The 15,144-nt window shown below is 42.2% G+C and overlaps 2 protein-coding genes across 3 annotated transcripts in view; both read right to left on the bottom strand.

Moving 5' to 3' along the window:
• The window catches only part of BEND5 (BEN domain containing 5), a 43,956-nt gene extending 41,252 nt beyond the window's left edge, over nt 1-2,704 (bottom strand). Inside the window, exon 1 of one of the 2 annotated variants that reach the window (XM_054036602.1) lies at nt 2,377-2,704. In XM_054036602.1, the coding sequence (XP_053892577.1) occupies nt 2,377-2,593 (217 nt within the window). In that variant the 5' untranslated portion in view covers nt 2,594-2,704. The remainder of the gene's footprint in view (nt 1-2,376) is intronic. The other variant, XM_054036604.1, reaches the window with a different exon arrangement.
• The window catches only part of AGBL4 (AGBL carboxypeptidase 4), a 1,388,984-nt gene that overhangs the window by 530,538 nt on the left and 843,302 nt on the right, over nt 1-15,144 (bottom strand). The gene's annotated exons all lie outside the window — the stretch shown is intronic.

Raw genomic sequence — 15,144 nt, 5'->3', positions numbered from 1 at the left:
TTTCCTAACTTTACAATTTGCCATAAAGTAACTGATTTTAAAGCTAACTTGCTGATAATTCTATCAGTGCCAAAGCTGATACAGACTAACTCTGCTACCCCCTGATACTTGTATCCACAAAAACAACAAGGAGTCCAGTGGCACCTTAAAGACTAACAGATTTATTTGGGCATAAGCTTTCGTGGGTTAAAAAACCTCACTTCTTCAGATGCACAGAGTGAAAATTATAGATGCAGGCATTATATAATGACACATGAAGAGAAGGGAGTTACCTCACTGGAGAACCAGTATTGATAGGGCCAAAGCTGATATATTAACTACAAACCCAAATTCTATTCCCAAGATTTCTAAGTATAAGATCAATTTCTCTCCTCAGGCACTAGAAGCTTCTTGGAATAATAAAATAAACATTTAAGCTACAGAGATGGCCAGAAGGTGATAGTTTCAAGAGTAAAACAATAATTCTTTGTGTGTGGTGTGTAATTGACTCAGTGGTAGAAAAGTTGGTTTTTACAGAAAAATTCAGGGTTCATATCTTCCATGTACATAACTTAGCACTTAATGTCTGAGTCTTCCCTCATATAGCTAACGAGAACATCAAGAGTCCCTGTTCACAGGATTAAAAAAAAAATAGTATAAGAAATAGAAACCTTCATACTTCAGGGGATAAGCCAACAAAAACAACTATGAAAAACTTCCTCTATGGTCAGGCTACTCCACAATGAGGTTTCTTACACCTTTATCTGAAAAGTCTGGGGCTGGTCACAGCTAAAAAGACAAGACTTATCCTGTATAAGATGGACCACTGCCCTGATTGGAATTGACAATTCCTATGTTCCCAATATTTTTGGAACATTGTCAACTCAATGACTTCAGTATAGTTACTTCTGATTTATACTGGTTTGAGAGGGGAATCAGGCTCTACCCTTCTCACAAAACTGTATATAAATGTTAAAATGGATGTGAATTATCGTTCCCAATTTACACCTGAAAAAATAGGCACATACGTTAAATAACTTGCCTAAGTTCTTGTAATGATGCTTACTCTGTTGTATGATAACACCCTGTTAAACAGAACTGGTGAATGATTAAATTCCTGTATAATGGGTCTTAATGGGAGTATTTCGTTTCTGACATTTACCTGGCAAAGATTTGTAAACTTTTTAAAACTTACTAAATAAATAGCTTAAAATTACATGCCTAAGTGTCAAAATCAGGATTAGAACTCAGGAGGGTCTCACTCCTAGTCCTATATTCATTCCACTAGACCCACTGTCATGGTCACTGCACTCATTGAAGGCAGACTGCAAAACTCTAGAGTCTTTTAAAAATAAATTTGTTTCAGAATATACAGCTCGGCAGGCTCTCTAAGACAGTGACATAGTGATGTGACGATTTTAAAGAAATCTCACATTTAAATGTGAATAAGCTTGATGCAGCAATAGCAAGTTTTACAGGGGCTAGCTAGAATATGTGGTCCTGACCCCTCACTGCACTGCACCTTGTGAAGTTGTTTACACCAATGCATAGTGGATGAAAAACGCTATCATTCTGCTTTGGTAGAACACTACATCCACTTGCAATGCTGTAAATGATTCCAAGGCGCAGGGTAAGAGAATAAGGCCCTGTATGTATAATGGGGATCTAACTTTTTTGTAATAGAAGCGAGGGGAGTTTTTTTATTCTTGTTAGGTGCAGTATGATGATTTTCAAATATTAGAAGGTGGGGGTTGTTGTTGGGGGGGGGGTTAAAGTTCCAGATGTGCCCCTCGATTCCCAGGTTGAGATTTCAAACCACAAAAACGTCAAGTGCACAGCGGTAAAGGGTGTCCTGGGCAGATGATAAAAGCTAGTCCTAAAATCAAAGATAATATGAAGTTGTGGCAGTAACTTCAGACAGGGGCAATAACACCACTAAGGGGTGTTCCGTGGCAAAACCTCCCATCACGAATTCTCTCTCTCTCTCTTTTGGAAACAAAATCGCGCAGGTAGTTGCAAGGAGGTGGGGCCCTTTTAGTCTGACTGCAGCTCAAAGCAGCGAGGAGATTAGCCTGCTTGACGTCCCCCATCACCTCCCCTTTCTCGCGGCCTCATTTGCCGGGGGGGGGGGGGGGATGTGATTCAGTGGCAGCTATGGGAAAAGCCACCAAGAAAGGTGACCCCCCCCTCCCCCAGGTGCGCTGCAGCCGGTCAGGACGTGGGGTGAACCCCCCCCCGGCAGTCCCGCCCCCTCCGCGCCGGGGAGCAGCGAGCGGGGCGGGGGGGGGGGGGGCCGCCTCCGTCCTCCCGCCCCCCTCGCGGGAGCGATTTGTTTTTAACTGGTCCGGCCTTCAAACGACCCACCCCTCCCCCCACCCCGCTCCCGCCCGGCCTCACCTGCCAGCGCCAGGATCTGGGCCTTGTGCAGCAGCAGGCGGTCGCCCCAGTCGCCGGGGCTCTCGTCCTCGTCCTCCGCCTCGCGCGGGTTGCGGTACACCGTGTACACCTTCTGGTTGTCGAAGTCGAGGCGGGACGTGGGGCTGAAGTCCCGCACGCACGAGACGGGCAGCGCATAGCAGACGTTGTCCTCCAGGAACCGCACAAAGGCGTACATGGCGCGGGGGGGGGGGCGGCGGCGGCTCCGGGCCCCTCGCCGCCTGCACTGTTATTGTTCCTGAAAGTGCGCCTCGGCGCTCGGCTGAGCGCGCCTGGGCGCCCCGCCGCTGGGGCCGAGCGAGCGGGTCCGGGCTCCAGGCAGACCGGAGCAATCCAACGCAGAGCGGAGGCAAGCCCGGCTGGCGCGCGGCGCTCGCTCCCTGCGAAGGGCTGCGGAGCGGGGCGCGAGCCGAGCCAGTGCGCTCCAGCCTCCCCAGGAGCCGCTCGGCGGCTCGCCTGGCCCCGCGCATGGCCCCCCGCTCCCACCTCCTGCGGGGAACGCGGTGCATGCAACCCCCGTCCACACTGCAGCGCAACAGCCACACGAGCCCGCGGACCTGCACACGAGCTCGGGTGGCTCCCAAGCTTGGCTCTCGCACCCCCAGCAGAGGGTCCCATAAACACGTTACCTCCTGCAGCTTGTCTCGGCTGAGACTCAGTTATGAATGGTTTATTACACTCCATTTTAGGGCTTGTTTAGGCCCCTGAAAAGGATTCCCCCCGAAGTCAGTGGATGCTCCCCAGGATTAAGAACAATCCATCACAACACTTGAGCAGGGCCTTGATTTGGACTCACTGGAAAAACTGAGTTTACATTTAAGGTCTGTTTTTCTCAGAGCTGAGCGTACCCTCTCTTCAGGTGGAATCAGGAACAGTCAAGTCTGTTTGAATATCAAGCCTTTACACCTAGGATCTGGGACCTAGCTTAAGGAATTTGCTTCTGTTATTTATCTCCCCTTTCCGGAGTCACCTGGCCCAGAGAAGGGGGCTATTGGGAGAGGGTCTTCTCTTTCCCTCTCCTGGAAGAGTAGGGCCTGGCTGACTACAGCTCAAAATCATCCTGCTGCCTGGACCAAGATGATACAACTGTGCCCCGGGCAGGAACTAGGAGCAGTGGCGCCCCTGCCCTTAGTAACAAATAGTGGAGATAAATTCCTAGAAGCCAAATAGGTAGAACATATCCTGCCATAATCATAATCACAGGACAAACCTATTGACACTGTTCTATTTACTAAAAGAAAAGTCCTTTTTTAAAAAAAAATTTGGTTCTCAAGTTCCTACAAGATGGAGACACCTTCCTATCCTACAGCATTACCCATTGGTTATGGGTAGAAAAACCCATGCCCCCCGCTGACTCCTTATTAAAGGTGAAATGAGCTACTCACAGAAAATACAGTAGGACAACTGGGTCTCATCCTCCAAAGAGGACAGCAAGATGCAGAGGGATTGTGTGGGATCAAAGGGCTGAAAGACTCACTGGAGTCTACCATAGGTTTGGAAAACATCTGAGCTTCTGGATACTTATTCAAAGTGAACTGTGAATGTTTTGGAATTTACGCCAGGTGCATGCATTCACTTGTGTGCTCTCTAGATAGTATTCCCCTCTGTTTTAGAAGCGGGGGGGGGGGGGTGAGACAGTTAGCTCCGTGGTTTGAGCATTGGCCTGCTAAACCCAGGGTTGTGAGTTCAGTCCTTGAGGGGGCCACCTAGGGATCAGGGGCAAAATCAGTACTTGGTCCTGCTAGTGAAAGCAGGGGGCTGGACTCAATGACCTTTCAAGGTCCCTTCCAGTTCTAGGAGATAAATAAATTAATGGAGATATCCTATTTATATTTTATTATTTAAGCAGAGCAAGAATTATTTCCAGGGGATTATATTCAGTTCTGAGAGTCATTTGTAGGAATAACTTGAGAAGTTTAATATACAGCACATGAATCCTAAAAACAAGGAGCACTAGGTTTTAGTCTTACAAAATGCAACACAAACATAAAGTACCAAAACAAACAAAGCCAACCATGGTAGAAATTTTGTCCATATCTATATAAAGTACATAAAACGACCAGGAATAAACTAAACGTACAATGAAGACATATCAAACGGATATAAAAATAAAATGCATGTAGCTAACAGCTGTAAACTTCCCATATGCTAATGGGAGATTTATTACTTGAACATGGACAAAGTCTTCCATATCCTCCATTTAAGGTTTGGGATTTCAAATGCCACTAATTTATATTAACAAGCAGTGGAACATCACCAGGTTGGTGTGTAATTTAATGTCAAATAAAGTCTGCTAAAAGGCACAGATGAGAAATATAATCTAGCATTTGGGCTGCAAGGGAAATGAAATCTCAACAAAGATTGTGTTGCTGATCAAACAATAACAGCTGCTATAGTGATTGTATCTCGTTACAATAGAAGTAGGAAGAGCTGCAAAAAGAAACAACAGGACAAATTGATGCCTGGTGTTATTCCACTGGCTCCATTAGAGGTACACCAAGGACAAATTTGTCCCACACAGTTCAGTGGCTAGTGAAGGATTCGGTACACTGAACCTTATTGGGATTGTATTTCCATTGCAGCTGAAATATATTTGAAATATTGAGTACTGCTGTACAGCGAAAGAAAAGAGGAGGAAAATGGAGAGGTAGCAGATAACAGGAGGAAAGACGACAAATTGGAGATATGGGAAAGGGGATAATAGGGTTGAGTATTGGGAATAAAGTTACTCAGATGTCAGGAAGGCCTGGACAATTTGTCCTTAGGTAGGAAAACTAAAAGAAACGATGAAAATAGAAAGGTAAAAAGGTTAACTCCTCAAATTTCCACTAGCATTAGAGCAATTTTTAGAGTCCATTGGTCTTAGAAACACTTTAAAGAGACTATAAACTGCACATTTTACAAGGTCCAATTATGGCACCAGCTGCACAAATATGTCCAAGAGAAATCCTCTGGTTGGCAGTAGAAATGGTTTCAAACCCTTTGGAGAGGCTGCTCCACAATCCTCTGTAGACAGAGGGGCATTCAAGATGATGGGCTGCATGTTTACACCCCCACCTGGTCCCAACCACATACATAATACTAAATAATTATTTTCCTAAAGGAAATGGACACACTGTATTTCTGTTCCTCCTAGAAGGAAGATTGTTATTGGGCTTGATGCAGGAATTATTGGGTGAAATGCTATTGTCTGTGTTATGCAGAAGATCATCTATGGATTATCTAAGCTATGGTAGATCATCATAATGGCCTTAAAAGTCTATCAACAATCTGCATTAGGTAAAGTGAAGAATTAGCTGAACAGGGGAACCACTTAGAGACAATCCAGAAGTTCATCAGTCCTCCTTTTATTGTGCCTCTGTGCACCAGTTTCATACTGGGTATAAATCTCCATAGAGATCAGAGTTTGGTCACTGCTATTTTAGAAGGATAAAATCTCAGCATAAAGCTTACAGATGTTGCATTGCTCTTAACAGGGCATGGTTTCTAAACTCTTAGAAGGGAACAACTGGTTTCTCACTATAATTGAGATTTTCAACTTCCAACAAACTCATCCTTGACTTACCCATTCTAAAGTTGTAAATAATTATCTGTGAAAAACATTGTTGCATTGTTAAAATATGAACCCACAGATCAAAAAGTCTTACTCCAAGAGTCAGGAAACCACAAAGTCAAGTCCCAGCCCTTCCGGAACTTGTATAAAGAGAGTTCCAGGAAATAACAGTTCACCTGTATTTTACTGCTGTTAATTCTGTTGAAGCATTAAAGCCAAAGATAAAGTCTGCAGTTCTGATGTGCATACCATGTGTTTCACTTAAGGATGCATAATAAAAAGTCGGTAGTACTAAGCAAACAGTAGTAACCCTGGCACCCAAATCTCTTTTTGCCAACAAAGCAGTAAAATCAGGCTCACCAGTAAGGTGACCTCCATGTTCAGTGCTAAACCATACATCGAGGGAGGCTATATTGATCTCTTGTCACTTGGTGAAGAAATCCACATTTACCTTCAGCATCCAAGAGAAACCTGACTTATCATTGATAACCAATAGACCTGGACTACCCTTTTAAGGCCTTCAAAATGATAGCTGGAGACCCTGGATTGCCCAGGGTACATTACAAATTTTAAATGTGTTTTGGAGTGCTATATTTTTGTGTTGCCTTCTTGTAAATTTTGTAATTTACTTATATTCCAAGCATTGTATTTCATGCAATCAAACTGTCAAACACTGAATGAACCTTAAACAGCAAGTATACCCACAATTTTGCAAACAGTGTGACTGTCTATAAAATGTATAGCCTGGGTCTTGCCTTCCATATTATGCTCTTCCAGAGAGAAGAGCATAAAAGAGACACTAAATATTACATCCTAGATTTAAAAAAAAAAAAAGTGTTATATTTTTCTCTACACCAACACTATGGCTGAACTTACTTTAGCTATCACCATATTTTAATGACATTTCACATTTAGAAGAACTCAGAAATAATTATACACAAGAACTAGACAATCCCAAGTTGTGTGTGCATGCACACACATACAATTCACTGATGTGCTGGTTAACTTTTATTATTAAAGGTATGATTGCTAAAGCGTTCTGATCTTAAGTTATCCTGCCTTTTGGCACATATAGAATCATAGAATATCAGGGTTGGAAGGGACCTCAGGAGGTCATCTAGTCCAACCCCCTGCTCAAAGCAGGACCAATTCCCAACTAAATCATCACAGCATCTCTTTTTAAATCTAGGAATGTAACAATAAAACCTGCTTAATTCCACATGTAAATGAATCCTCCTCCTGTAAAGGTCACACACATTGTTAGCTCAAGGGAGCGGAACTAAGGTTTCCTGAGAGCTATTCACACTTCAAACACTTAAATAGTTTGGGGCATTTTTGATCACACAATAGCTGGATAGGAGGTCACCAGAATACCAGATTAAAAAAAAAATACAAAAAAAACTGAAATCCAGTCCCCATGGACCAGAGAAAAGAGACATATCTCTGTGTGTACACTTATGTTTTCAAGGCACTTCAGATACCATGGTAATGGGTGCTATATAAAAGACCTAGATTAGATAGGTAAATCCCTGAGATTTAGGTCTTCAAAATCCACCATCCCCAGATCCTTCCCACCAGAGGAGGTAGTGCACTGCTGCAGGGAGACTCAGCAACCAACACCTCCTGAAAAAGAGTGATCTAACCTTAAGTGAGGTTTAGGGTAATACCCATCATTCAGCTTTTAAATTAAATCCTTTGGCAGTTGAAGGTCTGTGCTTGCATCTTGGCAGTAATTTTGACAGAATATCCATTCAAATTAATGAAAGTTTAAAAAAACAACACCACTCTTGATCCATCCGCACAGGAGATATTTATGTCCTGGAGGCAGCTGGTATACTCTGTAGCATTAAAAGGGAATGATTAAGCAATAATGCCCAGTGCAGAGGGCACTTCCTGGCTGTTAATGACCATCTGGATGAGTTGAGGGTCGGAGGTGAAAGCAGCTAGTCATTAATTGCCAAGAAATGCCCGACCTGGAGGGCATCATTTCTATCAGAAGTCATGAAAATATAAAACATCAAGAAAACGTTTACTTGTGTGTTGGAAAATTAAGTCTCTTACAGAGAGAGCAATATCCATGGCAACATAGTTGAACTCCTAATTTTTCAATCCTTCACAGAGTAGGAGATGATCTAGGTGATCCCAAAGGCTTTTCCATGCTACAAACATCCTAGCAACTAATGGTGTAGTAACCAACAGGCAAGAAGAACTTGTTTTTCAAGGTGCCCTGTGCATAGTCTCCCACTTGCAGGATCTCTCTCTCTGGTACCACAGAGCTTAAGGAACCTTCTTGAAAGCAATGCATTGATTTGTTTTTTCTAAACCAGACTTCCCTGTGTTAATTTTACTAGTACTTAGATAGTTTTAAGGAATTTTAAGCACTTAGACTTTTCACCATTGCAGAAACTAGATTCCTCCAGACCTTCAATATCAAGAGGTCTTTTTAGTTTTTATTTGGCTAGAACTAAGGCCTTTTATGGTCTTTGGGCATTAGTGTAAAGGGAATGTCATTTCCACTCAATGTCTGGGATTATGCACTGAGTCCTGCTCTGCTTTAGCTAGGGTGACAATACCTGAGGGCTTTAGGGCTAAGGCAGTACTAATAGCCTATCTTCATAGTGTTTCCATTTTAGATATCTGGATCGCTGCTACTTGGAGTTATCCTCACACATCAACACAGCTCTGTTTTCTCTTGACTTGGCATCTAAATCTGATTTGAAAATTTCCATTCTGCAATCCTTTTTTTTTTTTTAACCACAGAAACCTTAACCCACCCTCTTGAGGGTTGCATTACTTGCTGGATTCACACAAGTGGGAATACCATAGATGAAAGAGAGGTTATGAACTATCTGCAATTCTTCCAGCACGATACCTCTGAATAGTCACATTACCTGTCTGCCTTTCAGTCTTCTTGGAGTTCTGATCTCAGTCATAGGACTCTTGGGTTTAGATGGGCCCCATGCTCTGGTCACAGCTCTGAACAGCCAGTGCTGCAAAGCAGTGCTCGTACAGTTCCATTAAGCACTACTTTTCTATAAGATTCTTGAAGCTCAACAATATCAGGGAGAGTATTTCTCAAATGTGAATAGAGACAAACTCAAAACTCTTTTCATATCTCAATACTATAACAGGTTTAGAACTGGCTGTATTTCAAAATAAGCCAGTTCCTACTAAATATTTCATTAACAACAACTAGTATCAGCATCTTTACAGTTAAAGAATCCACTGTTTTCTACCTGGCATAAGGATCATTATCACTATAGGCCTAATGATATCTTTGCAGGGTCTTTAATATATAAACATGTGTGTGTGCTACATTTCTTTGGAAGGCCTGAGGGAGTTAACATGAAATAGGGACAAGTCTCTGGAATATTTTAGGAAAATGCATTTTCCTGTAGTCTGTATTACTTAATAGAATTTAATCATAAAAATGTCTTTACACTCCTAACACCATCCATCCAAGCTTCTGAATATCTGAAAGCACTTTACAAACATTAAATGAATTTAGTTTCAACAACCTTGTGAGGCAATTCCTTACAGATTTAAGAAACTGCAACATGAAGCTATTAAATGTCAATGTCACATACATTAGTAAGGCACCATAAATAGTTCACAAGTTCACTCACCCCTAGGCACCCCCTGATGGCCAGGTGTGACATAGCAGCTGGTCACTCTGCTCCAACGGTTCCTCTTTCAGTGACTTGGCCCTCTGGCTGGACACCATCTTGAGTCCACCCCTTCTGTTCAAACTGAAAGTCCGCAAAACGTCTTCAAAAATCCTTCTTCCTCTCTGGGGCTCTTCCCCAAACTGTCTTTGCCTCAGCCTGTAGTCCCCTTGCTAAATATTGTAAAACTTGTGGTGGGCTTCTATGCCCCTTCATTGGGGCCAATAGGTGAACCCAATCCCATCCTCTACTGCAGGGCCACGTACTGAACAGCTAGGTCTCCTCCATTACATACACAACAGTTTAGCCTGGACCACTTCCTACCCTGCCTTTTAAGTTATCCTCTACCTCTCTTTCCTTACACTCTGAGCTTTCTATCAGCCATCTTTCCAAACCTTTCCCCAGCTGGGCTTTATCACCCCTTAAGCCTAGCTCTTGTTCCCATTATTGCTACCACCTTCTGCTCTTTATGGGGAATTGCCTGATTCCCTGTAGGTAGGGCTCATTTTGTAACCAGGTTGGCTTAGCCCCAGGCTCCCGCACGCAGGGGGCAAGCCACCTTATTACACTATGCCTCCCACTCTGTAGCTTAACCACATGACCTCCTCCTTCACAGGCTTCTGCCTGACTTGACTAGGTAGGTGATTCAAAAGCACAGCTCCTTTCTCTCAGGCCAGACAAACTGGAAAGAGTAACTCTCACCCATCACTGCCATGGAACCTGTAGCAGTGCACAACAGGGCCCCCTTAGCTCCTGCCTCTGTGAGGTCCACAAAGTCACTCTGAGACCCTGGGGTTAGTAACCACAGATGCAGTTTATTTACAGGCTTGGTCCCACCACCCTTTCACCACGTACAGTTGGCCCTTCACCATCTGCAGACAGGGTTGGACAAGGAACTGCTTCTACTCACTGCCTTTCTTTCTACTCCCCCTTCACTACCCTCCCCTGAGGCTTTTATACAGCCCCAGGCTAATTAGGCGACAGCTGTCTCTGCTTCCCCAATTAGAGCCAGGTTATCTCCAGCCAGCTCTAATTTATTTCCCTAAATGGGAGCTGGCATGACAAAAGATTAATCAGCAACCCTTTGCCCAGCACCCTGTCACAGAACCCCTAAGATTTGTCTACAGTAGGATCCAAATTGAAATTTTAAAACAATCCCTAGGAGGCCTTTGGGGAGCAGCAGGTGGCTTTCTAAATGATAAAGGAAGGCCTCAACTATCCCTGCTCCATTTATACAGCAGGGGGTTTCTCCTAGCAGAGAAACTGGGATCTGGAACTACCAGCCCAAAAGGATTCTGAGGGCCAAAGGTGAGTGACACCTTATCACACCTTCAAATAAAAGCCCAAACAACCTCTACTGTGGCATTTAACATTCTGAGGAGATTGTGAATAATTTTGGGGTAAAGAGGAATCATATGGAGAAGCTCCTCATGTCAAAATAGGTCACAAAGTATGGAGCATCTTCCTCACGTTCAAGACTGTTAACATCCCATGGGGATTGTTGTATCTGGAAGACTGCCAGCTCAAATGGACCCAGTCCCGCCATGTCATCAATATATTTAAGGGCATATTTATGTAAAACAAAATGCTCCGCATTTCATAACTAAAAGTGCTAGAGTTGTGCAAAACTGTCATGCTGGTAAAGTCAATAGGACTACCTGCAAGAGTAATATTCACTGACAAGAGTTGGACTTCCACCACTGGGCCCTTTATAGGCCCCCATGTATTTCTCCATAATAAAAAGTCCTATTTTTATTTTTACTTTTAAGAAACAGATAAACTAAAACCACCTTTGAGGAAGTGTAGGATTTTTTTTTTTTTACAAAGGCAAAATTTTCAGTTTGAGATTTCCTTTAAGTACTTTTTTAACATTAATCTGTTTAATGATGCTTTATCTGGTTCACGCATGGAATGTCATAGAGAGTTTAGTATATTTTTATGCAAATACAGCTGTGCAAACTAATAACTGAAATCTGCATTTTTTTCACATTTGCAGCATATTATACACATTTGTAATCTTTACTGTTTGTAACTTACATTAGCTTCTCTTATCCATAAAACAAAGCTCAGGTTATATTGCCTGCTGCTTAAATTTTTCTGCAAACATCAAAGCTGGACATTTAAATAAGCAACTTAATGTACACATTTTTATTCAGTTCAATATTCTGAGCTCTTGGTTGGAATAAGTATTCTCCAAGATGATTGCATAGAAACATACCATTCAGAATATGAATTGGAATATTCTTTCAATACTCTTTTCAGGGGGGATGATGTGATATTGAGATTAGGTTCTGCATATAATCAAATTTGATGTCCGTACTCATATACTTGTATAACTATTCCTTTATAAAATTTGTATGCAAAAACCCAGCAATCAAATATTTTTGAACATACATGGTGGGCAGCTACGCCATACTCCAGTCCGATGGAAAAATGGTGTCAGTGAATATAAGGGACTGTCAGGTGCACTGCAAGCTACTGAGATGGTTAAATTCATCATAACTATTGTCATTATTTTGAGGACAGAAAATACTGTAGAACCAGTCTTTCCCCAACTGCTAAAAGTGTAAGCAGAACTTGTATCCAGGACTTACATTCAATCTAGGTTTACAGGTTGATTCCTCCTGAGCTGTAAAGATTTGCATAATCCTTAAAATGGTCTGATATATAGATATCTTACTGATCACCTACATTTTCTAAATTTCCTCACTATACATTTAAGATGTAGATGGCTGGTAATAATATAGAGGAATGGGTGAGATGATGTGAGATTGTGCCCATTAAATAAAGGAAGATGTTACAACTGGTGGGCGTGACGGTATTTAAGGAGTGCAAACATGTATTATGCAAACACTGCAGGATAGGATACTTTGTTTTATATAGAACTATTTTGAATACTTTTGTTCACTTGTATCTATTTGGAGTTTTGTTTGAGGAACAGAAGCAGAGTACTATGGGAGCTCTGCAGGACTTTGCTTATAACAGCTAGCTGCTTAGAAGATGAGCTAATAAGGTTTGTAAGTGTTATGTTTTAAGTGAAATTTTCATTGATGAAAGGTGTGGATTGGCATACCTCTTACCCATAGATAGGGCCCTTCCAAATTCACGGTCCATTATGGGCAATTTCACGGCCAGAGGATTTGAAAATTGATCAATTTCTCGTTTTCAGATGTTTAAACCTGAAATTTCACAGTGTTGTAACTGTGGAGATCCTGACCCAAAAGGGGCTTGGGGCGGGTCACAAACCTGTTGAAGGGTGGACATGGTATTCCCACCCTCACTCCTGCGCTGCCTTCAGAGCTGGACAGTGGGAAGGAGGGGTTGCAGAGCTATCTGCAGCAGAAGAGATACCCAAAAGCAGCCCTGCAGGGAAAGAGCAAGTCCTGTCCTGCCCCAGCCCTGCCCATCCTAGCAGCTAGGAACCCCCTTTGCTGAGGCGCTCCCAGAAGCACAGGGAAGATTGGATCCAACTCCACAAGCCTCTTCCAGCTGCGCAGTCACAGAGAATCCTGCAGCAGGGGGAAGCACCCAGGGGTGGGTCTGGTTTCCCCATCCCCCACCCAAAGCAGTTGTGCAGGAGATGAACAATTCCTGTCCTTCTGGAGCCCAGCCGGAGCTATGGACCCCCTTTTGCTGGGGCACTCCTAGGATCAAGGGAACATGGGATTTCAGGATTTGACGTTGAAGGGCTTATTTCATGGTGCCTGGTGCATTTTTCACAGCCGTGAAATTGGTAGAGCCCTACCCATTGACCACAGTAGGAAGTGTATAGTTCCCTGCACTGTCACCATCGACCTGTCTTATCCCTGATCTGCAGGAACCACATCTACAGGTGAAATCTTAGTTCAGTCCAATGAACAATTCAGTCCCTGACCTGTGTAATGTCACTACAGACAAGGGTGTCAATAACTACCAATGAGGTGTGTTTCAATTATACTATGTCCGGGTCTACAAAAGGGACTGGACTAATTCCACAAGTGCATTTCACACAGACCACCAAAAGAAAGTGTCTGGATAACAATATGTTAGTAAACCACTTAAAATATTAATATCTTGCTCTTTTAAGGCCTGATCCAAATCCCACTGAAATCAGTCCTGCAGACTTGAAAGGCTTTTTATCAGGCCCATATAGCATTTTTATCAGTAGATCTCAAAGTGGGGTAAACATTCTCAGCTTAACTTTACACATGATGAAATAGAGTCAGACAGAGGTTAAGTGAATTGCCCAAGGACAAAGAGCAGTGAGTTGTACAACGAGGAAAGGAACCCAGGTCTCTCCAAATCTCACGCTTCAATCTATTACACCACGGCTGCCCCTTTATTGGTCTCTGACAAAGGTAATGCTAAAGATAGAGAAGGCTAAAAGGAGAAGTGAGAAATATGAATCATACACAAATCCATTGATTCCATCTCAAATGCAGTTGAAACACTTCCGAGTTCATGTTTTCTCTGTCAAATATGTTCTGAATGGACATTCTTATCGTTCTCTTACTTGTAGAGTATGATATACAATACTTCTTACATATTTGTGCAAGTTTGAAGAGAACTTAAGGTAGAAAGGAATAAAGGCTTGTTTACACACAAAAGATATTAACTATACAAGTATATTTAAAGTGGTACAACCCCCTCAAATGTGGAGGTAGTTATGCCAGTATAAAGGTGTTTATACCAGTATACCTTATTCCCATATGGCACCTTTCTAATGGAATGCCTGTATCAATGATAGGGGTTGCACCTGTCTAATTATTTTGGTTAAAGACTAAAACAAAATAAAACCACACTTCTAACTCAAATAGGTAAATTAGTACAAAAGATGTGTGTCAACCAGACCTAAGAACTAGAAAATATTGTGTGAATTTCCTCTGCCTTAAAATTCCTGTAATGTGGTTGAAATAGGGTGACCAGATGTCCTGATTTTATAGGGACAGTCCCGATATTTGGGGCTTTGTCTTATATAGGTGCCTATTGCCTCCCACCTCCTGTCCAGATTTTTCACACTTGCTGTCTGGTCACCCTAGGTTGAAATACATTTGGGATACATATTTCTAATATTTCACTGACTGCACATATACTGACCCTAGTGAACTCAGCACAATTCTATGATTTATTTTTTATATTTATAGGAACAAATGTATTTATTTATAGAAGGGTACTCATCAGTGTAGTGCAAGTTCACTTTGTATCCATAAGTGGCCTGACTTTTCTGAAATGCTGAGTTTCCAGTGACTTCAATGGAAAATCACGCATAATCAGCATTTTTGAAACATCAGACCTTTTCTTTAGCATCCAGATTTGAAAATTTTGGCCCTAGTGATTTATTATGCCAAATTATCTCTAGGCAATAAAAAAAGTTCCATAGTTTAACCTTTCGGATGATATATAAAAATACACACACAGACATCCCTAGAAGGCATTTGTCTGACAATCTGGAAAGTGCCATCATTATAAATGGTCAATAATTCAACAGTCTACTAAACTATACAATCAGAAAGAAAACAATTAATATTCCAT

This window comes from Malaclemys terrapin, chromosome 8 (assembly GCF_027887155.1).
Source record: "Malaclemys terrapin pileata isolate rMalTer1 chromosome 8, rMalTer1.hap1, whole genome shotgun sequence".
Taxonomy (NCBI): Eukaryota; Metazoa; Chordata; order Testudines; family Emydidae; genus Malaclemys; species Malaclemys terrapin.
Note: the sequence above shows the minus strand (reverse complement) of the source record. Positions and strands in the feature narration are given on the sequence as shown.